The 24,865-nt window shown below is 44.3% G+C and overlaps 1 protein-coding gene across 5 annotated transcripts in view; it reads right to left on the reverse strand.

Moving 5' to 3' along the window:
* Positions 1-19,031, reverse strand: part of s100z (S100 calcium binding protein Z) — a 38,494-nt gene extending 19,463 nt beyond the window's left edge. The window contains exons 1-3 of one of the 5 annotated variants that reach the window (XM_068028810.1): positions 4,440-4,499; positions 4,241-4,306; positions 3,700-3,852 (exon numbers count right to left, since the gene is read on the reverse strand). In XM_068028810.1, the coding sequence (XP_067884911.1) occupies positions 3,700-3,840 (141 nt within the window). In that variant the 5' untranslated portion in view covers positions 3,841-3,852; positions 4,241-4,306; positions 4,440-4,499. Of the gene's footprint in view, positions 1-3,699; positions 3,853-4,240; positions 4,379-4,439; positions 4,500-4,543; positions 4,560-18,980 lie in introns of those variants that run through there. The other 4 variants (XM_068028807.1, XM_068028811.1, XM_068028812.1 and 1 more) reach the window with 4 other exon arrangements.
* Between the last annotated feature and the right edge of the window lie 5,834 nt (positions 19,032-24,865).

A 24,865-nucleotide genomic window follows, 5' to 3' on the forward strand; every position in this document is an offset into this window, starting at 1 on the left:
GAGAGTTCAGAATCCAGGGAGCGGGGTGGGGTGGATCACTAGTGGTCCAGGAGATCCCAATTATGGGGAGGGCTGTCCAATGATGATCCGGGGGTTCCCTATCATGGAGAGGGATCTGATGGTGGTTCAGAGGGATCCTGATCATGGGGTGGTCTGATGGTGGTCTGGAAGAACATATCTTGGTCGAGGGGTATCATGGTAGCCTGGGGACACCAGTCAGATCATGCAGAGTGGGGATTTACAAACTAGCTTGTTGGGCCTGGAGGAAGCACTGCTGCTCCTGGCCCACATGCAGTGCTGTAAAGGCATTTATCTTATGGATTCAACCTTGCTCACCTCTTTTCAGATTCTGAGTTTTCCCGATGTCCGGAAAACCTGGTCCCCTGTGGTTAAAAATAGAATGACTATTATAATGAAGGCACAAAGCCCTGTTATAATATTCAAATGACCAATCCACTTCCCGTGAGTGGCTTGGTTGCTTGCCTCTCACAATGCCTCTGTTAAAACTGGAAGTGGGTGTGTTAGAGGCGGTTTCAGTTCCTGTTCTAGATTTATTTGCAGACATGACCCCAAACCACCTGTTTTTGGAAGTTAAGATTCAGCCCAATGTTTCTTTTGAATTTTACACCATTATGACCTGGTCTGTGATGAAATTGTGAATTATGACTTACAAATGGAGTTAGTATAGATGGAAGAAAAAGCAAAAGAGGGTGCTGTAACCCAAAAAAAAACAAATATGTAGCAGTGAAAATCAAAGATCTGATTGTCTGAATTGTAGATGGATACAAGTGAATTGGATCCTCGTTGACCTCGCTCCCATTTCATGACAAAGCAACTCCACGAAAATCTCTTCAGTGCAGACAATGTGGCAAAGGCTGCCAGTCTCTACTGGGGAGAGTCATTGTTACAAACAGTTGAACAATTATATTGAACTTACAGCACAGACACAGAATATTCTCCCTAATAGGTCTATGCTGCTGTCCATACAAGCCTGCTCCCATATTACTTCATCTCACTCTCTCAACATATCCTTCTATTCCTTTCTCCCTCATGCATTCCTATAAGTATGTAAAAAGGAAAAGATTAACAAAAACAAATGCGGGTCCATTACAAGGTGAGTCAGGAGAATTTATAGTGGGGAATAAAGAAATATCAGAGAAACTAAACAAATATTTTGTGTTTGTCTTCACGGAGGAAATGACTAAAAACCTCCCAGAAACAATGGAGAATCAAGCGACTTGTGCAAACAGGGAACTACACGATATTAATATTAGCAAAAAAAAGTACTAACGAAATTAATGGGGCAAAGTAGATAAATCCTCTGTACCTGATGATCTACATCCCAGAGTGATGAAAGAGTTGGCTGTAGAGATAGTAGATGCATTGGTGGTCATCTACAGTTTGGAAGGTGGCAATTGTAACTGCACTATTTAAGAAAGGAGGGAGAGAGAAAACAGGGAACTATAGACCTGTTAGTCTAACATCAGTAATAGGAGAAAATGCTAGAATCTATAATAAAGGATGTGCTAACAGGACACTTAAAAATAATGGCAGGATCGGGCAGAGTCCGAGTGGATTTAGGAAAGGGGAATCATGTTTAACAAATCTGTTGGAATGTTTAGAGGATGTAACTAGCAGAATAGATAAGGGGGCACCGGTGCATGTGGTATATTTAGATTTTCAGAAAGCTTTTGATAAGGTCCCACACAAGAGGTTAGTAACCAAAATTAGAGCACTTGGGATTGCGGGAAATATACTGGCATGGATTGAGAACTGGTTAACAGACAGAAAACAAAGATTAGGAATAAATAGGTAATTTTCAGGTTGGTAGGCTGTGACTAGTGTGTTACCACAAGGTTCTGTGCTTGGGCCCCAGCTATTCACATTATACATCAATGATTTGGATGTGGGGATTAAATGTAATATTTCCAAGTTTGCAGATGACACAAAACTAGATGGAAGTGGGAGGAGGATGGAAAGATGTTTCAAGGGGATTTGGAGAGGCTAAGCGAGTGGGCAAAAATCTGGCAGATGGAATACAATGTGGAGAAATGTGCGGTTGCCCATTTTGGTAGGAAAAACAGAAATACAGACTATTTTTTAAATGGTGAGAGGCTGGGAAGTGTTGAACTTCAAAGGGATTTGAGTATCCTTGTTCATGAGTCACTGAAAGCTAACATGTAAATACAGCAAGCAATTAAGGCGGCAAATGGTCTGTTGGCCTTTATTACAAGAGGATTGAGTATAGGAGTAATGATGTTTTACTGCGATTATATAGAGCTGTGGTGAGACCGCACCTGGAGTATTGTGTGCAGTTTTGGTTTCCTTACCCAAGGAAAGATATACTTGTCATAGAGGGAGTGCAACAAAGGTTCACCAAACTAATGCCCGGGATGGAGGGATTGTCCTCAGAGGAAAAATTAAATAGACTCGGCCTTTATTCTCTGGAGTTTAGAAGAATGAAAGGTGGTCTCATTCAAACATACCAAATTCTTACAGGGCTTGACGGGGCAGATGCCGGAAGGATGTTTCCCCTGGCTGGATAGTCTAGAACCAGGGAACACAGTCTCAGAATAAGGGGCAGGCCATTTAGGACTGAGATGAGGAGTAATTTCTTCACTCAGATGGCGGTGAATCTTCGGAATTCTCTGCCCCAGAGGGCTGTGGAGGCTCAGTCGTTGAGTATGTTCAAGACTGAAATCGATAGATTTCTACACATTAAAAACAAAAAGAGATATGGGGATAGTGCAGGAAAATGGTATTGAAGTAGATCAGCCATGATCTTATTGAATGGCAGAGCAGACTTGAGGGGCTGAATGGCCTACTCCTGCTCCTATTTTTTATGTTCTTATTTATCTAGCTTTACCTTAAATGCATCTATGCTATTCAACTCAGCGACCCACATCTGGTAGCAAGTTCCACATACAATCTCCCAGGCCTGGGCTTAGAAGATAAATACAGACCAGGATGGCATTGGGTTCAGCCATCCTAGTGGGAGAAATTTACATGCCTCACATTCCAGAGTCCAACTGGTTTGGCTCGACATTCTCTAACCCTTTTGATAGTTGACCTCTGACTACATAAATAAATAATATAAACTGGCAAAGTCTATTGTAACGAGTATTGTTGCTCAGACCAGGCTGTTGAAAAACTTTGGGTTAACTGAACACAATAAGATTTCTTGTAAAAGAACCAGAGGAAAGATGAGGAGAATTATATTTTGCGCATTGAGTTATGATCTTGAATGCAATGCCTGAAGCAGTGGTGGAGGCAGATTCATTGGTAACTTGCTAAAGGGAATTGGATACATAACTGAAAAGGAAACATTTGCAGGGGAGCAGGGCTAATCAGATTGCAATTCCAAAGAGCCAGCACAGACGTGATGGGCTAAAGAGCCCCCTTAAGTGTGTACAATTCTTTGGTGACTGGGTTGGCATTTTACTCATCCCTGATGGGAAGTATCAGACAGCGAACAGATATTGAATAGCAGCTATTTAGTTTCCTTATAATTACACCCAGTGTTTGATGCCTAATACTACAAACTGCAGAATCCAAGCAATCTCAATATCAGAGTCAGAGGGTAAAGGGGCGGGGGAGGGGGTCACTATGGAGAAGTTATACATTGTTAACTGAGATAATAGCAAAGAGAAAGGAGCCAATTTGCCCTTTCGCCTTCGCAGGCTCCCTTCATGCTCTTACCGCCAGGAAACTGCCCAGCTCGCTTTGGAGAAGGTCCTTCAGTTCGCCCTTGCTGAGTTTGTACTTGTCCCCTTCTTTGCCGGAGAAATTGTGGAAGACGTGGATCAGCGAATCCATGGCACCCTCCAGCTGGGATGGCATCTTAGCAGAGGTCTGGGAAACAAGGCACAAGCAGAAACCAGCACCTTAATATAGTTTATAGTATTGGTGCCTCCAACATGCACCAAGCAACAAAGTTATAAATATAAGCGACCCCACTAAATAGGAGCGGTATACACGGAATTACCAGAAAAATATAGCCGGGTAAAATCTATCCCTGGTAATAATACAGTAATGCCAGTCTTAATCTCAACAGTAGGTATCCACCATAGGTGTGAATACTAGCAGTAGTGTCAATACAACACTGCAGAATATGTGCGAATAATGAACGCACTGTAGTACTCAATAAGTAAATTACCACAAAAAAAGTGTTCACGTTAATACATTAACCAACTGGAAGTTGAAAGGACCGGAGTAAACTATAAAGCAAAATAGTGATTACCTGCTGTATGAAAGGCAGTTAGAATCAATCGGGGTGATAGTGGACTGACTAATAACAACTCTCCTCCTGCAGATTTATAGCCAAAATATTATTTTAAACACACCTATTCGATCAATGCATCAACCAATAATAATCAAAAACCAGCTTGGTCGGTTAAATACAGAAACAAAAACAATAGTCTTCCCAAGACACTACAAACCCAGATTAGTGCTGGATCATCAGTTTGCTGGATTCAGGGATGTCACCCGTGAGGGTCACAATTTCCTGTCTCTGTACAGCCGGTGTGTCAACTGAATTACTCACCAGCAGTGGCTCGCTTGTAAATAAGTATCATACAGGACCTTTAACGTAATTTCTAAAATCCTCCTCACGCACTACGTTATAACCGATATTTTATACATTCAGTGCAATCCAGTATAAAGTAATTTCTACTCTTACTGGCCTTTAGTTCTCTTTACCAAATCTGCATTGACTGTATTAGGTTATCGATGTTTGTTATTCTCTCTACTGTGTCCTGTAGCAGGTGTCTTAATCCCCTTGTTGGAAATACATTTTCCTTCCTTTCTGTCTCTCTCTGGGACTTAGATATGCTCAAAGATATCACCTATTACAAAACAGCCAGTCAATTAAACAATGTCCTCCGTTTCCTCTCCCTGGCTCTCTTTCTCTCTATGCTGCAGCATAGTCCTATAGGCATTCCTGGGTAGGTAGCATAGTGGTTATGTTACTAGCCTAGTAATCCAGTAGACCTCAATTAATGGTCTGGAGTCATGAGTTCAAATTCCCACCACCACAGCAGCTGGGGAATATAAATTCAGTTAATTAAATAAATGTCTATATAGGTGTCTGATTATCATTAAAAACTCAACTGGTTCACCAATGTCCTTCAGGGAAGGAAATCTGCTGTCCTTACCTAGTCTGATCTATATGTGACTCCTGACCCACGCCAAAGTGACTGACTCTAAATTGCCCTCTGAAGTTGTTTAATAAGCCACTCAGTTGTAACTAGAGATGGGCAATAAATGCTGGCTGTGCCAGTGATGCCCATGTCCTGAGAATAAATTTTTTAAAAGCATATCTTCTACAATGGTTTTTCCTTATGTGCCAACAGGGTCACCCTCAGTTCCATCTTTAGTCCCTCTGTTCCTCATATTTAAGCAATATTATCATCAATATGGAGTCAGTTTCATATGTGTGCCAGTAATGGTCAACATTATCTCTCTTCCATTGATTCCACAAGTAGCTTGCCTACATGTGTCACTTGCGCAGTGCAAAATACCCTTCAAGATCTGGCAAGGAGTTTGTGCAGTTCTGGATGAATGAACTGCACTACAGTCTACCATGGAGTACATGACAACTCCAATAACACAAGCAGAACATCCCTCATTTGTGTAGGTCTCATGAACACTGGGAACGTCTTTCATGATTATCCAGAATGCTGCTATAGAAGGTGTGGGCTCAAATTTAAAAGATATGCAGCAAATTTAAAAAATATGCAGCAATAACATGCCAGTTAAAGGGATTGAGAAAACCTTACACAGGGAGTTATGTAGCTTGAGCATGCCTTCTAAGAAGTCCAAAGTGATCACTCAGTTCTCATTGCAAAAATAAAAATGCTTGACAATTCAACTACCACTGTCCCGAAAGGGAAGGGAAAAAAATCTATTTTATTACGAAAGCAAAATACTGCGGATTCCGGAAATCTGAAATAAAACAGTTAGCGTTTCAAGTTGATGACCTTACATCAAAACTGGAAATATCTGCTGAGCATTTCCAATATTTTCTGTTTTTATAAACAATTTTATTAGGTGCCTTGAAGGCTTATTGAATGTCACTTAAGCTTCTTCTATGCTACAAATGGTTATGGAGGCCTTCCTTTTGTTGCATCACCTTGTATTTTCTTTTTTTTTTATTTCCAAAATATACTTTATTCATAAAAATCTGTAAAAAATACATTATCAAACAGTTTCAAACAGCACCAAGTCAAAAAATACAAACAGTGCAAGGGTGATCAGTTGCCTCACAACCCTTCCATTTCATTTGTCATGCCATATACATTTTTACATTTTACAGCAAACAAAAATTTTCCCGATACAGTTCGAGGGGTTTCCCATGGATCCAGCCCCTCTGTTCAGCTTGGTGGGGGGACCTTACACAGTGGTCTTTCCCCATCGAGCCTTTGCTGTGGCTGCCCCAAGCTTTACTACGTCCCTCAGCACATAGTCCTGGACCTTGGAATGTGTCAGTCTGCAACATTCGGTCGTGGACAACTCTTTGCGCTGGAAGACCAGCAAGTTTCGGGCAGACCAAAGGGTGCCTTTCACCGAATTGATAGACCTCCAGCAGCAGGTGATGTTTATCTCGGTATACGTCCCTGGGAACAGCCCGTAGAGCACAGACTCCTGTGTTACAGAGCTCCTTAGGATGAACCTCAACAAAAACCACTGTATCTCTTTCCACACCTGCTTTGCAAAGACACATTCCAGAAGGAGGTGGGCAACCTTGTATTTTCTGTATAAAAAGACAGACTTTTCTTTTTTATTTGTTCATGGAATGTGGGTGTCACTGTCAAGGTCTGCATTTATTGTCCATCCCTAAGGTGACAGTGACTGCCCTTAACATCAAGGTAGCATTTGACCAAGTGTGGCAACAAGGAGCCCAAGCAATATTGAAATCAATGGGAAGCAGGAGAAAAACTCTCCCTAGTTGGAGTCATGCCTAGCACAAAGGAATATAGTTGTGGTTGTTGGAGGTCAATCATGTCAGTCCCAAGACATCACTGCAGGAATTCCTCAGGGTAGTGCCCTAAGCCCAACCATCCTCAGCTGCTTCATCAATGACCTTCCCTCCATCATAAGGCCAGAAATGGGAATGTTTACTGACGTTTGCATAGTGCTCAGTACCATTCACAACTCCTCAGATATGGAAGCAGTTTGTGCCCGCCTGCAGCAAAACTTGTCAACATTCAGACTTGGGCTGATGTGTGGCAAATAACAATCATGCCACAAAAAGGGGAACTTGTAGGTAGTGGTGTTCCCATGCATCTGTTGTCCTGTCCTTCTAGGTGGTAGGGATCGTGGTTTTGGAAAGTGCTGTCAAAGGAGTCTTGGTAGGATTCTACAGTGCATCTTGTAGATGGTACACCCTGCTGCCACTGTGCGTCAGTGATGAAGGGAGCGAAGGTTGAAGGTGGTGGATGGGGTGCCAATCAAGTGGGTTGCTTTGTCCTGGATGGTGTCGAGCTTCTTGAGTGTTGTTGGAGCTGCACCCATCCAGGCAAATGGAGAGTATTCCATCACACTCCTGACTTGTGCCTTGTAGATGGTGAACAGTCATTGGGGAGTCAGGAGGTGAGTTACTCGCTGCAGAATTCCCAGCCTCTGACCTGCTCTTGTCGGCACAGTATTTATGTGGCTGGTCCAGTTCAGATTCTGGTCAATGGTAACCCTCAGGATGTTGATAGTGGGGGATTCAACAATGGTAATGCCATTGAACATCAAGTGAGATGGTTAGATTCTCTCTTGTTGGAGATGTTCATTACCTGGCACTTGTGTGGTATGAATGTTATTTGCCACTTATCAGCTCAAACCTGGATATTGTCCAGGTCTTGCTACTTCATTATCTGAGGAGTTGCGAATGGTGCTGAACATTGTGCAATCATCAGCGAACATCCCCATTTTCGACCTCATGATGGAGGGAAGGTCATTGATGAAGCACTTGAAGATGGTTGGGCCTAGGACACTACTCTGAGGAACTCCTGCAGTGATGTCCTGGAACTGAGATGATTGACCTTCAACAACCACAACCATCTTCCTTTGTGCTATGTATGACTCCAACCAGCAGAGAGTTTCCTCCGATTCCCATTGACTCCAGTTTTGCTATGGCTCCTTGATGCCATATTCGGTCAAATGCTGCCTTGATGTCATGAGGCACTCTCACCTCACCTCTGAATTTCAGCTCTTTTGTCCATGTTTGGACAAAGGTTATAATGAGGTCAGGAGCTGAGTGACCCTGGCGGAACCCAAACTGAGTGTCAGTGAGCAGGTTATTGCTGAGCAAATGCTGCTTGATAGCACTGTCGACGACCCCTTCCATTACTTTGTTAATGATTGAGAGTAGACTGATGGGGCAGTAATTGGCTGCATTGGATTTGTCCTGCCTTTTGTGTACAGTACACACTTAGGCAATTTTCCACATTGCTGGGTAGATGCTCGTGTTGTAGCTGTGCTGGAACAGCTTGGCTAGGGGCGTGGCAAGTTCTGGAGCACAGGTCTTCAGTACTATTGCTGGAATGTTGTCAGGGCCCATAGCCTTTGCAGTATCCAGTGCCTTCAGCCATTTCTTGATATCACGTACATGTGCATGGATATTTGAAAGTGGTTATTGAGAAAGTAGGCAGCAAAGCATTTGGGATCTTGGGCTTCATAAATAGAAGCATTGAGTACAAAAGCAGAGAGGTTATGCTTAACCTTTATAAAGCTCTGGTTAGACCACACCTGGTATATTGCATCCTGTTCTGGTCACCACAGTTTTGGAAAGATGTGAGGGTCTTTGGGAGGATGCAGAGCAGATTTAGCAGAATAGTTGCAGGGTTGGAGGAACTTAGTTGCAAGGTTAGTTTGGAGAAGTTAAGGTTGTTCTCCTTGGAGCAAAGGAGGTTGAGGGGAGATCTAATAGAGGTGTACAAGATTATTACAGGTTTAGATAAGGTAGAGAAAGAAAAGCTGTTCCCATTAGCTGATGGTGCAAGGATTGGGGGACACGGATTTAAGGTTTTGGGCAAGAGATATGGGGGTGGGGGCGCAATGTGAGGAAGAACCTTTTTACACAGTGAGCTGCATCCGAGGGTGGTGGAAGCGGAAACAACCAATGATTTCAAAAGGAAATTGGATGGACAATTGAGGGATAGTGAAGGGCTACAGGGATAGAACAGGGGAATGGGACTGACTAAATTGCTCTACAGAGAGCTGGCATGGACTTGATGGGCTGAATGGCTTCCTTCTGTGCTGTAGTGATTCTATGACTGTAGCCACTGTGAGCTGGTTGTGGAGGGAGTGAATATTGTAGGGTGGTGGATGGGTGCCAATTAAATGGGCTGCTTTGTCCTGGATGGTGTCAAGCTTCTTGAGTGTTATTGGAGCTGCACTTATCCAGGCAAGTGGAGAGTATTCCATCACACTCCTGACTTGTGCCTAGTAGATGGTGGACAGGCTTTGCAGAATCAGGACGTGAGTTACTTGCCGCAGAATTTCCAGTCTCTGACCTGCTCTTGTAACCACAGTATTTCAATGGCTGCTCCAGTTAAATTTCTGGTCAATAGTGGCCCCCAGGATGTTGATGGTGGGGGATCTGGCAATGATAATGCCATTGAATATCAAGGGTAGGCAGTTAAACTCACTCTTGTTGGAGATGGTCATTGCCTGACACTCGTGTAATGTGAATGTTACTTGCCACTTATCACTCCAAGCCTGGCTATTGTCTAGGTCTCGCTGCAGGCATTATCTGAGAACACCGTGGAATCATTAGTGAACATCCCCACTTCTATCTTGATGATGGAGGGGAGGATATTGATAAAGCAGCTGAAGATAGTTGATGGTTGATGAACTCCTGCAGTGACGTCCTGTGGCTGAGATGACTGGGCTCCAACAACCACAACTATTTTCCTTTTTGCTAGGTTTGACTTCAGCTAGTGGAGAATTTTCCCCCTGACTCTTATTGACTTTAAATTTACTAGGGCTCCTTGATGCCACACTCGGTCAAATGCTACCTTGATGTCAAGGGCAGTCACTGTCACCTCACCCCTAGCATCAGCTTATTTGTGCATGTTAGATCCAAGTCTGCCATGAGATGTGGAGATGGGTGGTCCTGGCAGAACCCAAGCTGAGCATCGGTGAGCAAGTTATTGATGAGTGAGTGCTGCTTGATAGAACTGTCAATGACACTTTCCATCGCTTTGCTGATGATTGAGAGAAAACTGATGGAGCGGTAATTGGCCAGATTGGATTTGTCCTGCTTTTTGTGGACATGACATACCTGGGCAATTTTCCAATTTGTCGTGTAGATGCCAGTGTTCTAGCTGTACTGGAACAGCTTGGCTAGGGGCATGGCTAGTTCTGGAACACATGTCTTCAGCCATGATGTTGTCAGGGCCCATAGCCTTTGCAGTATCCAGTGCCTTCAACCATTTCTTGATATCACATGGAATGAATAGAATTGGCTGAAGATTGACATCTGTGATGCTGGGGACCTAGGAGAAGCCTGAAAGGGATCATCCACTTGGAACTTCTGGCTGAAGCTGTTTGCAAATGCTTCAGCCTTGTCTTTTGCATTCACATGCTGAGCTGTGCTGTCATTGAGGATGATTATGGAGCCTCATCCTCCTGCTAGTTGTTTACTTGTCCACCATCATTCATGACTGGATGTGGGAGGACTGCAGACCTTGATTTGATATGTTGGTCGTGCCACGCAACATGATGGATAGTATCCTTAGTGTGAAAATGGGACTTTGCCTCCACGAGGACCGTGCGGTAGTGGCTCTGTCACAATACTGTCATGGGTAGATGCATCTGCAACAGGTAGATTGGTGAGGTTTCACCCTCATGTTGATTTTATCACCATTTGTCCTAGGCCCAGTCTGGTAGATACCTCCTTTAGGACTCAGCCACCTTGGTCATTAGTGGTGGTACCAAGCCACTCTTGGTGATGGACATTTAAATCCCACACCTACGTTAAATGCCCTAGCTACCCTCAGTGATTTTTCCAAGTGTTGTTCAGTATGGAGGAGCACTGATTCATCAGCTGAGGAGGTAATCAGCAGGAGAATCTCTTGCCCATTTTTGGCCTGATGCCATGGGTTTTCATTGTGTCTGGAGTCAATGTTAAGGACTTCCAGGGCCATTTCCTACTGACAGTATACCACTGTGCTGCTACCTGGGCCTGTCCTCCCACTGGAACACTACATACCCAGGGATGGTGATGGAGAATTCTGGGACGTGGCTGGAAGGTATGATTCTGTGAGTATGACTATGACTAGTCTGTGGGTCAGCTCTCCCAAATTTGTCACAAGTTCCCAGATGTTAGTGAGGAGGACTTTGCAGGGTTGACCGGACTGGGTGTGCCTTTGTCATGTACGCTGCTTAGGTCAGTACCGAGTAGTCTATCCAGCTTTATTCTTATTATCGTCTTGCGTAGTGGTTTAATAGAACTGAGTGATTTGGTTGGCCATCTTAGAGAGTAATTAAGAGTTAGACATATTGTTATGGGTCCTAAGTCACATATAGGCCAGACTGGGTAAGGACAACAGATTTCCTTCTCTAAAGGACTTTAGTGAACCAGATGTCCAGTTAGCATTCCAAAGATCCTCAGGTAATTGTTGGCGATCGCGCCTAAGGTCAGGGATTGGTATGGGGCCTGGATCAGGGATCAGGATTGGGTCATGGGTTGGGTATTGCGATGGTTGGTGTTGGGAGCAGAGGGGAAATTGGGGCTGAGTAGCAGGGTTCTGGCTGGGAGCAGCAATGATGAGGAGCTGTCGAGATTGGCGGTGATGGGGAGGGCATGGGTCCCTTAATGTGGGCTCAGGAGGAGCACTCCTTCTCCTCCAGGCTACATATTCAGGTAAGTTACTTTCTTTATAAGTTACCTTCTTTGTTGCAGGTGAACCCTGAGTCCAGCCTGTGCTATCACTGCAGCCTTGGGGCAAACTTATCTTACAGCAGAAGGCCTCAAACAGACATTAGTGGGAGCTAAACAAACCTGTTCAAATACATTTCTTATACCATCTTTAATAATGATATCAAAGTTTCACATCATAGATTAATTTGAGGAACACATGATGTGTATGAAATATTTTTCTAGAGGGTAATTTTTAATATTAAGAGATATAAATAATGAAGAATGGAGACTTTCCATGGGGACTAAATAATGGAAGGAAAATATTTTTCTTAATGGGTGATAATTTTTAGCAACCTTGTGCACTGCAGCTTTAAAATGTGTGAAGGTAAAGTTTTTTTTAAACAAGAGAATAAAGTCAGTGGACTCCTGACATGAAGTAGCATATGTGTTGGGAAAGTATTATTTTCACTAAATGTAAAAATAGTGTTTACTCAAATTGGATCTTAATAAATTACTACAGCTTTCCAGATTTCATGCCAAAGCATAGATTGGGTAGAGATTCCAAACTTCTGCATTAAACCTTGCTTGTCCTACTTTCCTGTGTGTTCTATTTTAACACAGCTGTTAATTCAGTAAACACAGACGCCTATCACACAACTCATAAGAAATTGAGAATCTGGCAGAATGGGAGTGGCCAAACCTGCACTACTCTACTTTGTGGCACTTCATGCTGGCACTCCAATTTTGGTGGAGCCTTGCTGCCCCAACAGAAATATTCAAATTTATATACATGAGGAAACAGAAAAAAAGTAGTAAAACAACCTGAGGTACTTCATGGGAGTGCAATCAGATAGAGGTTCACACCAAGCCAGAGAAGGAGACATTAGGGCAGGTGAGGTAGGTTTTAAGGAACATTTTAAAGGAGGAGATAGAAGTAGATAGGTGAAAAGGGTTAGCGAAGGAATTTCAGAGCTTAGGGTCTAGATGGCTAAAGGCATGGCCGCCAATGGTGGAGTGAACAAAGTGGGGGATTCACAAGATACCAGAGTGCTGAGAAGGTAGTGGGGCTAGAGGAGGTTACAGAGATAGGGAGGGGTGAGGCCATAGATTTTCACATGAGAATGCAAATTTCAAAATCAATGCATTGGTGAACTGGGAGCCAATGTAGGTCAGCAAACACAGGGGACAACAGGACTTTGAATGACTTAGGATTTGGGCAGCAGAGTTATGAATGAACTCAAGTTTATGAATGCAATAAATTCTTCATCTGTGGAGTTCTGGTGTCGGAATAACAGAAGCAAAACAAGGGCTATTCAACCCAGGTACCAGCGATAACTGCATAGCTAATAAGCTGAAAAGGCAGTTCGTTCCTGTTTAATATGGCAATGGGAGAACTATGAACTGTTACCCAAACTGGCGCATCCAAATAGATAAGAGTTTGCAAAGCATACCTGATGCCATGCAATGTAGCTGGGGTAATGACTGCACAGACCATTGTCTGTCGACAGATTCAGTCTGTTCCTTTGCACACCTGTGCCTCAGATATGCTGCCAGTCAGACTGCCAATGAGATGTCAGACAGCATGGCCCAAAAATTAAGTTCCGAAGCACCCGTATTTTCAGTGCTATGGGTGCCATTGTCCAAAATGGTGCCCCATCATGTACACACATTTCTGGTTTCGGCTGCACCAGATGCCATTTTAGAAAGGCCAGTAGCACTGGTGCTAGGAGTGTGCGCTGAAGTAGGCAGATCGTGAAGTCAGTGGGGCTGTGTTACGGCCAGGTGAGGAGGGTGGCCTCTTGCTCCTTCCTCTTATTTAATTGCAACAGGGTTTATTCCTTTTGAACAGTGATTTGCTTACCTCCTCTGTGAGTGTTTTACCTTTTTCCTTTACTGTGATTGTGAAAGAACCAATCAGACAGGTTTTCTTGAGATTAAACAAGAAAGAGGTAAGTTTATTATACTTAACACTCTAACCCAATTTAGAAATACTAAAAATATGCTACACATTCACGCACACATATACACAAGAATCAGACACACACAAGTAGATTACAGGAGGGAAAATAGATTTGGTGATTGGATTAAAGTCCAGAATAAATGGAACTTAAATACAGTCTGTAAAGTGGGTGATTCAGTTGTCCTTGGCTGAAGCTGTATCCTTAAAGTTCTTGGTTAGTCAGAATGTATTTTGGCTGGCTTGCTTTGCTCAGCGTTTGCATAAGGCAGAATCTGTAGTTGGATCTCTTCCCCTGCTTGCTGGCTGTAGCCGTCTGTAGGCTTGGAGGATCTCCCAGTTGCAGATCTTTTTCACTTGATATTTTCTGGGGGAGAGAGAGAGAGAGACAGGGGAGCAGCAGCCTTCTGTGCTGCTGTATACTCAGTTACTGCCTTCTGCTTGTCTGTCTGACAAAATGTCCAGTTTCTTCAGAGATGAACAGATGGTCACATGGTTCTCTCACTTCCCTTTGTTTTTAATGAGGTCCAAAGTCTAAAACCCATAACTTCTCTTCGGTGGGGTTAGCAGTGTTTACCCCCTGGAGGAACATCTCCATTTATGAATGCCTCGAGATGGTTTGGAATGTCCCACTAATGAGGGTAATTTGGCTAATCTGCTCAGTTAGCCAAAGCATTGTTCTGGCTGGGCTTCTTGTTAAACTTTTTGTCTCCAGTTGAATCTCCTGGTATTTCAGATGTAAATGGCAGTGGCCATCTTGACTGCTAGTTTTTTTTTAAACTTCCATTAAAAGTCTAATGTAAGTTTCCAACTGATAAAATTAATATTTCCCATTTGGCAGATAAGGTTTTCCTGAGACCGCCGTATCATGCAGAATGAAAAGTGACGATGAAAGCATTTCATTAAATGGGTGGAAAAGAAAAAGAGGAAAACACACATTCATTCTCATTCACTCCCCAAATTCACTCATTAATCTTAGAACTTCTGCAGCTTCTTTTTCTCTGCAACAGCAATGCTGATTTAATTTTTTGGGGTTTTGTCTGGGATGGTCGCCTGTTGTCGAATGGGGTTAAGATTTCTCTAGTATCAATTTATAATACCCTGGGGATGTGCATCTCAATAAACATGTGGTTGTTGGTGAAGCTTGGGGTCTGTGAATTTCCATTGTTGTTTAAGGCAAGTTCTCCTGTATGTACAAGCTTTGACCCCTCAACTGCACGGGGCGGCACAGTGGCGGAGTGGTTAGCACTGCAGCCTCACAGCTCCAGCAACCCGGGTTCAATTCTGGGTACTGCCTGTGTGGAGTTTGCAAGTTCTCCCTGTGTCTGCGTGGGTTTCCTCCGGGTGCTCTGGTTTCCTCCCACATGCCAAAGACTTGCAGGTTGATAGGTTAATTGGCCATTATAAATTGCCCATAGTATAGGTAGGTGGTGGGGAAATATGGAATTGGTGTAGGATTAGTAAAAATAGGTGGTTGATGGTTGGCACAGACTCGAAGGGCCTGTTTCAGTGCTGTGTCACTAAACCGCTGTTTTTACAAAACGTGCCTTTAACCATTCAGGTTCCAGTACCTTGACAATTTTTCTCCCTATAGTGGTAGTGGTTTAATATATTGGTTTTAAGCCCCTCTGAGGTGTCTGAAATTTCTGGACCCATATTCTTGCTGAATTTGGAATTGGAATTGTTGGGTTTGATTAGTTTTGGGCTTGGGCCTGATAATTGGGTTCTTCAGTGGGTAGATCCTTCCTGACCTCACTTTTAGTTCTCTGGTGAGTCACACAAGTGCTGTTTACTGTAGGGCATTTTGTTTCTCTTTTCCCTTTACTGTGGGGAGGGCCTCTTTGCTAATCACCCCCATGTCCTCTGGAACATTCCTGCTCGTAGGTATCTGTCCAGCTTTCACTACACTCCCGTGCGGCACTTCGACTACGTGAGACATGGCCCTCACTGTGGGTTTACCATTTTGGGAACTTTCCCTGCCCCTGCAGGTTTCTGTGAATGTTAGCAGCCTTAGTAGAGTGCTTTTTTGGCCTGCTTGTTCCTGGGATGACGGGACTGTCCTATGAAGAGAGATTGGGGAAACTGGGCCAGTATTCTCTAGAGTTTTGAAGAATGAGAGGTGATCTCATTGAAACCTACAAAATACTTAAAGGGATAGACAGAGTAGATGCAGGTAAGATATTTCCCCTGGTTGGGGAGTCGGGAACTGGGGGACGCCACTTAGGACAGAGATGAGGAGAAATTTCTTTACTCAGAGGGTTGTGAATCTTTGGAATTCTCTACCCCAGAGGGCTGTGGAAGCTCAGTCATTGAGTATGTTTATAGCAGAGATTGACAGATTTCTAAATACCAATGACATAAAGGGATGTGGAGATAGTGTGGGAAAAAGGCATTGAAGTGGATGATCAGTCATGATCATATTGAATGGCAGAGCAGGCTCGATGGGCTGAATGGCCTACTCCTGCTCCTACGTTCCTACGTTCCTAACAGTCACACAACTAACTGTTCCTCTGTTACAGACCATTACAACATTCTCTTGGACAAAATGCTGAGATAAAAGCCACCTCTAAACAAAGATTCCAAACGAACGTTATCAAACTATTCAATATTTCATACAAAAGTCAATTAATCACCCTTGTGCTTTTCTTAGTACCTATCTTCTGTGTACCTTTATCTGGCTCAGTGCTGCTATGCAATCCTATCCCAGTGGCTGAAGCATGGCTGGTGGAAGGCTGCGGATCTTTAGTTGTGGAGACTGCAGATGGCCTTGTAGGATAACTATGTGCAGCTCTGGGCCTTGAAGGCCTGGCTTTTGAGTGCATTACCCCAACATGGGTGGCAGCAGTCTGGGCTAGCTGGCTAGTAGGCAACAGCAAGGGCACTGGTGGAGTGGCACTGGTGAGAGGATGAATGCTACCATCCTGAGAGAGGACAGCAGGTTTGTGCTCCATGGAACCAATGCCACTCCCCTAGGGTGGTGCCTCAGCAATCCGAGTAATTGGTTGGAGCAAAGATTGCTGGACTGCTGTGAGATCCAGCAAGCCCTTTTGAGCACTGAGATCTGCAGCCATGTTGGCAGCAGTCTGAGCCTGCATGGCACCAAGTTAAAATTTCATGACTTCAGTCTGAGCTTCCTCTGCAGCATTCAGACATTGCGTGGCTTCTGCTTGTGCATGCAACATGAGACATTGGCAATCAAATGCCACATCATGGTTGGGTCTACACATGTGCTAATGGAGTTGGCCACCACCAGGATGAATTCCAAGCTCTGTGAAAAGCCATGTGCAAAGTTGGTGCTGGACTCCTCCATGCTCCTTAACAGTGACCACAGGCTCTCTGGCAATCCTGCCAATGCACCAGGCACAAAAACCCAGCAGGAAAGGTGATCCAACCATGGCGAACAAGAGAAATTTAAGATTGTGTTAGATCTAAGGAAGAGGCTTATAAAGTTGTCAAAAAGTGGTAAGCCTGAGGATTGGGGTAATTTTAGAATTTAGCAAGGGAGGAAGTGTTGATGTGCAAAGGGACCTGGGTGTCCTTGGTCATAAGTCACTGAAAGCTAACATGCAGGTACAGCAAGCAATTAGGAAGGCAAATGGTATGTTGGCCTTTATTGCACGAGGATTTGAGTATAGGAGTAAAGAAGTCTTGCTCCAATTGTATAGCGCCTTGGTGAGACTGCACCGTTGGTCTCCTTACCTAAGTTGCCATAGAGGGAGTGCAATGAAGGTTCAGCAGACAGATCCCTGGGATGGCCGGCTTGTCTTATGAGGGGAGATTGAGGAAACTGGGCCTATATTCTCTGGAGTTTGAAGATTGAGAGATGATCTCATTAAATTATGCAATATTCTTACAGGGCTCGACATAGTTGATGCAGGAAAGATATTTTCCCTGTTTGCGGGGTGGTGGGGGGGTGGTCTAGAACCAGGGGACGCGGTCTCAGAATAAGAGGTAGGCCATTTAGGACTGAGATGAGAAGGAATTCCTTCATTCAGAGAGTGGTGAATCTTTGGAATTCTGCACCCCAGAGGGCAGTGGAGGCTCAGCCATTGAGTATATTCAAGACAGAGACTGATAGATTTTTAGATATTAAAGATATCAAGGGATATGGCGACAGTATGGGGAAATGGCATTGAGGTAGAATTGAATGGTGAAGCAGGCTCAAAGGGCTGAATGGCCTACCTCTGCTCCTATTTCCTATGTTCCTAAGTTCCTATCTTCTTATGTTCTGTGTGCCTACCCATCAGCCTTTTCCTGTACACTGCTGCATTGAAGTTCTCCTTTGAGTCCTCTGCAGCAAAGCTCAAGTGTGACCTTTCCCTCTAGTGAGCTAGCACCTGCGCTGCCCATTTCCCCTGCCCTGGCTGCAGGCCACTCATGCTAGGTGACTCTTCACATGCAGATTCCACCTCTGTGCTATGTATCTGAACTGGTGACTGTGAGTGTGAGACCAAATGATGGTGTTTCATCATTATCAATCTCTTTTTCCTCTTGCATTTCACACTCCTGAGCCATTGGCTGGCCAGACTGCAGTTCTTGGGTATCTGAAGGTTGAAAGGCACAAGGGCTGGGCTGCAGTGAGGGCGTGGTGGGGGGGGGGGGGGGGGGGAGCGGTGGGGGTGGGGGTGGTGGAATCAAGAGATGCATGCTTACACCATCAATAATTTGTAAATCAGAAGAGATTGTGGGATGAAGTGGAACGAGGGTGGATTAAGTAGGATCACACCTTCATCTTCGATGCTCTGAGCCCTGTCACTGACCACGGCTTCGGTCATGGCTGCTCCAATGAAGTGAGCATGGTTTCCTTCATTGGAGTAGGACATGAAGCTGAGCCTGCCCCTGCCGGTTAGATGCTGCCACCTACGGTTCAGGGCAACCTTGTCCTGCAAGATAGAGGGAAGTGTGTTCGTGACTGTGATGCAATGTGTCCGGGCGATGTGGCTATTATGGGTTGAATAGCTGGCAGTGTGTACAAGCTGTGAGATGTGGTTTTGAGGCTTGCAGAAGTGCTAAGTGTGTGAGGCTGAGGTGAAGCTATGAATAGGAAGTATGAGTCATGATTGATAGAGATTGTTAGTAGGTGAGTGATGGGGGGCACGGGCATTGAGCAGTGTGTGAGGTTATTGGTGCTGTTGGTGGAATATTGGATTTGAAGATGCATTCACTGACCTTGACCACTTGTGTGAGGTCCTTGAACTTCTTTTGGCACTGCATCCAGCTCCTCCGGACTACACTGCTGGCATTGACCTGCATGGCTGTCTGTTCACATTGCCTTCTGACAGTTTGTGTAGAGGGCCTCCAGATCCCCTGTAGATGGAGGACCTCTCTCCTCTTGTCCATCTTCTTCACCAAGGCCTCCAGTGCTGTGTCAGAGAACCTTGAAGCCCACTCTCTGCCATGTTGTGCCATTCCTGTGTCTTTTCCAGGTCAAACTATCTTCTAGAATGACTTCCAGCAACTGCTCCAGACAAAATGCACCTTCCCGTTAAGAGGTGCAGCTGACTTTATGTAGCACAGGCTAGTTTGAACTCGAGCTAGCCTCTCACAATTTTGTGGCACCTGTGCAGACGAAGTCAGTGTGCTGCCTTACATTGAAAGCAATGGGTGTGGGCTAATCACATATTGCAATCCTTGCACCTGTTTTTGGGTGCTATTGAATTCTGCCCCACACCATATCTGCAGATATGTTGATGCAGCTTCGAGTGCCACTATGGCTGGGCTGCTCTCTGATTCTGTTACAGAGCTTGTGCAATTTCCTTGATGTGTAGCTGCACATAAAAGATCATGGAGCTACAGAGGTGTGCAAAGAACCATACAAGACCAACCAACTAGTTAACTCCTTGAAAAGTAGATACAATATTTATCTACTTTTGCCTGGCTTACATCCAAACTAAATTATTTCCACAATGCAACTTTTAATTTCTCTGATTTGATTTGTTATAAGATGCTGGCTTGACAAGTGAAGCATTTTTTCTCATTCCATATCCTCTCATCTTTCTAAAGACTCATTTTTTTGTGAATATTACACAAAAACAAAACACATGGAACATTCAAAGGACATTCTTATAAATATTCACCTGAAAATTATGTTCTGACATATTATTATATAAACATTTTATTATATTTATATCAGAAACCTTTATCTGCTATTTTAATAGGGGCATTAATTTATTTAAAATAGAGCATAGAGGAATTTGATACCAGTGTTCCTACAGTAACATTGAGCAGCATTGCTTTCAGTCTATAAAATCTTCGAAAATGTGTCGGAAAGGATATGGTATGGGTTTGTTATTACAAGCCAAATCCTCGAAGGGTTTCTGTTTTGGAAGTAAATACTCTGAAGATGTTTCCATAAATTTATAGACACAGTTTGCTAAATCATCGATATGATAACTTATACTGCCACAGCTCCCTCTGGTGCTGATGTACAGCATTTTCTAGCTGGATGAAACAAACATACAGCTTTTGTGGAACTTTTAAAATTTGTAGAGGTTATCCATGGCATAATGAACTCTTGGAACGACATATGAGAAAGTATGAACATTACTGACATAAAATGTTAACTCTGTTTGTCTCTCCACAGGTGCGACCAGACCTGCTGAGTATTTCCAACATTTTCTGTTTTATTATGAGAGAGTCACTGGACACTTGGGTGCCAGCAGATTGGAAGCAGCCCAACATAGTGCCCATATTCAAAAAGAACAACAAATCAAAAATAGAAGACAACTAACAACCCATTGGCCTTACTTCAATCCCATGCAAAATAATGGAATTGATTACAAGGTATGAACTTGAAGATTACCCATACAAGTGAAATTCTCACCTGCACCATTCTGTTAGGTAAGTTTGTACCTTAACTTGAGGTCAGCGCCATTGCTTTACTGCTGACTGCAAATCTGGTCCATTGTGCCTGCCCAAAAAGGGATTTTGCTAGACTTCAAAGACACTTCTTTTGAAGGAAAAAAGCACCTTCACGACTTATCATCATGGTAGACATGACTTCAAATCAAAAAGAACAAAAGGGCATACAACCAGCACCACAGAAAGACAGCTGCAGGGGAACACCATTACTGAGAACCCTGGGTCACAAGATGAAGAGACTTTAGATTTAATAGGCAGATGGGCAGGAGAGGCTGTAGGAGACGGTGAAGTTGGAGGTGGGTTGGCAAGAGAGTTTGTTGAGTCTGGACAAGACTTACTAAACGTAGAACCAAATTTTCCTCCCAAGCCATAGTCGAGCAGTTGGCTGGGGAAACCGCTGATAGTCCCAAAGGGAGGACCAGTGTACTTTGAGGGTTAGGACCTCAATAACATATGGCCATCAGGTTGAGAATGGAAAAGGAGAATGTGGGGTGCTCCAGCTTGCCTCCAGGCTCAAAGAAGGTAGATCCAGGGGGAGGTTCATTCTTGAGAGGGGGAAACTAATGTATCAGCTGCCCAGATTGTCGTTTATTGGAGCTCAGCAGAGTGCTCCTCGTTCTCCTAGCCCCACAAAAAGAAAGGAAAACTTACACACTAGGCTTCTGTTTGCCTGGACCACAATCTGATATTCTGCACAGTGCATAACCTGCATCATAGGACCTGATTTGCAGATTAACAAAAAGATCTACTGCCTGAGGTGGGCAAGCACTCCAGCCATCCATCAGTAGGCTCTGGGTAAGATAGGGATGGCCACACCGTCAGCATCATTCTCCACCATTCTCCTAAGGCTCCCTCCAATATCTTCATATGGGGGAGCTTCAGGAATGGGCCCGAACCACCTTAATACTCCCACACCAGGCTATTCACTCCAGGATAGCAAATGCACCTGTAGGCCTCCTCCTAAAGTCCCCAGCATCACATATGCCAGTCTTCAGCCAATTCGATTCACTCCACGTGATATCAAGAAACGATTGAAGGCACTGGATACTGCAAAGGCTATGGGCCCTGACAACGTTCCAGCAACAATACTGAAGAGCTGTGCTCCAGAACTTGCAGCACTCCTAGCCAAGCTGTTCCAGTACAGCTACAACACTGGCATCTATCTGACAATGTGGAAGATTGCCCAGGTATGTACTGTACACAAAAAGCAGAACAAATACAACCCGGCCAATTACTGCCCCATTTATCTACTCTCGATCATCAGTAAAGTGATGGAAGGTGTCATTGACAGTGCAATCAAGTGGCACTTGCTTATCAATAACCTGCTCAGTGACGCTCAGTTTGGGTTCCGCCAGGGCCACTCAGCTCCTGACCTCATTACAGCCTTGGTTCAAACATGGACAAAAGAGCTGAACTCAAGAGAGTGACTGCCTTTGACATCAAGGCAGCATTTGACTGAGTATGGCATCAAGGAGCCCTAGCAAAATTGGAGTCAATGGGAATTGGGGGGAAAACTCCCCACTGGTTGGAGTCATACTTAGCACAAAGGAAGATGGTTGTGGTTGTTGGAGGTCAATCATCTCAGCTCCAGGACATCACTGCAGGAGTTCCTCAGGGTAGTGTCCTAGGCCCAACCATCTTCAGCTGCTTCATCAATGACCTTCCTTCAATCATAAGGTCAGAGGTGGAGATGTTGGTTGACGATTGCACAATTTTCAGCACCATTCACGACTCCTCAGATACTGAAGCAGTCCATGTAGCAATGCAGCAAGACCTGGACAATATCCAGGCTTGGGCAGAGAAGTGGCAAGTAACATTTGCATCACCCAAGTGCCAGGCAATAACCATCTCCAACAGTAAGAATCTAACCATCTCCTCTTGACATTCAATGGCATTACCATCGCTGAATCCCCCACGATCAACATTTTGGGGGTCACTATTGAACAGAAACTGAACTGGAGTAGCCATATAAATACCGTGGCTACAAGTGTAGGTCAGAGGCTGGGAATCATGTGGCGCGTAACTCACCTCCTGACTCCCCAAAGCCTGTCCACCCATCTACAAGGCACAAGTCAGGAGTGTGATGGAATACTCTCCACTTGCCTGGGTGGGTGCAGCTCTAACAACACTCAAGAAGCTCGACACCATCCAGGACAGGTCAACCCGCTTGATTGCCACCCCAACTACAAACATTCACTCCCTCCACCACCGACGCACAGTGGCAGCACTACAAGATGCACTGCAGCAACGCACCAAGGCTGCTCAGGCAGCATTTTCCAAACCCGCGACCTCTACCATCTAGAAGGACAAGAGCAGCAGATGCATGGGAACACCACCACCTGCAAGATCCCCCCCAAGCCGCACACTATCCTGACTTGGAACTATATCATCGTTCTTTCGCTAGGTCAAAATCCTGGAACTCCCTTCCTAATAGAACTGTGGGTGTACCTACCCCACATGGACTGCAGCGGTTCAAGAAGGCAGCTCACCACCACCATTTCATGGGCAATTAGGGATGGGCAATATATGCTGGCCTGGCCAGCGACACCCACATGTAACGAATTAAAAAAAGAGTCCCCTCAGGCCTCTAAGTTCCAGGGGCATCATCCCAGTTACCATCTCTCTCACTCAGGGAACACATCAGATGAGTAGTACAGTCGTAGAGAGATACAGCACTGAAACAGGCCCTTTGGTCCACCGAGTCTGTGCTCACCATCAACCACCCATTTATACTAATCCTGCATTAATCCCATATTCCCTACTACATCCCCACCTTCTCTCAATTCTCCTACCACCTACCTATACTAGGGGCAATTTACAATGGCCAATTTACCTATCAACCTGCAAGTCTTTGGCTGTGGGAGGGAACCAGAGCACCCAGCAGAAACCCATGCGGCCACAGGGAGAACTTGAAAACGCCGCACAGGCAATACCCAGAACTGAACCCGGGTCACAGGAGCTGTGAGGCTGCGGTGCTAACCACTGCACAACTGTACCGCCCAGTAAAAGCTAAAAAAATGTAGCTGTTACAAAGGGTGCTTAAGAAGTAGTTTTAAATTGTGAGAATATATTCTGTTGTCCCTTCCTGGTGAATATTGCTGTTTCAAGTAAGGAAAGCTTGATCACATGGAGTTGTGTTCATTTCTGTGTCTACTTCTAATTTTTGGGTGACAGATAATGTAGACTTCTGTCTTATGAAAGAAGTGGCAGAAGTCCTGGAAAATGAGGTACTTTGTGAGAGGGCGTTGGGGAGGAGCGGCCAGATCTTATTTTATTCATTTGGGGTTATGGGCATCGCTGGCTAGGCCAGCATTTATTGCTGATCCCTAATTGCCCTTGAGAAGGTGTGAAATGACTTCATTTGGTGAGTCAATCCTTACTTATTGAAAATTCCAGGCTCTTATTTGTGCTCTTTATGGTTTGATAACTAGTCGCTAGTTCTTCTGTACTGCTTCCTCTCCTTTTTTGTTCACCCTCCTCACGCTGTAGGGATTTTGTCTGTGTACTCTGATGATTGAGTGTCAATATGTAGGGAAGATACTTTGGGAGCTGCCTGACTCCAAGGGTTCCAACCTAACCTCTTCCATGCATTCCTCCTCCACCTCTGCATAACAACAAATAAAATTACTGCCATTGACAAATCCATGTTTAGAGTGCACAGCAGCACTTTGAGCAGAACTAAGTATAAGTAGCAAACAAAACACTTATGCAACCCTCAAAGTACTAAAAAGGTTGCTATGCAGTCAAAGAAACACCCACCTTCAGTAAAAGTACATAAAATTGCCTCTCAAAGATACCTTGCAGCAGCTCTTACTGCCACTGATACAGTGGTGGTCATTACTTGGGGCAGGTTTGAATGGAAATGGAGGGGAATCAAGCAGAGGAGTTAGCAATGGCCCCTTGACCCAGTTTAAAGGTGGTTGAACAGGATTGTAGTGAGCCTTAAAAAAACTGGCAATTTATGGAGGTGAATTCACGAAGCAATGTTTTTGGTGGTGGATTTGAGATAGTATTCATTATTTTGCTGTATTTGGTCGCCTAAATCTCCTCCAAACTGAGAATCCAGGCCACTATGTAAACCAGAAGTAGAACAGTATTTAATATGAACGACTTGGTAACTTGCACCTTGGCTTCACACCAGGTCATTTATAACAGAAGTTTAACCATTGATAAGGTTAAATGTTTTGTATTTA

This window comes from Heterodontus francisci, chromosome 4 (assembly GCF_036365525.1).
Source record: "Heterodontus francisci isolate sHetFra1 chromosome 4, sHetFra1.hap1, whole genome shotgun sequence".
Classification (NCBI taxonomy): Eukaryota; Metazoa; Chordata; class Chondrichthyes; order Heterodontiformes; family Heterodontidae; genus Heterodontus; species Heterodontus francisci.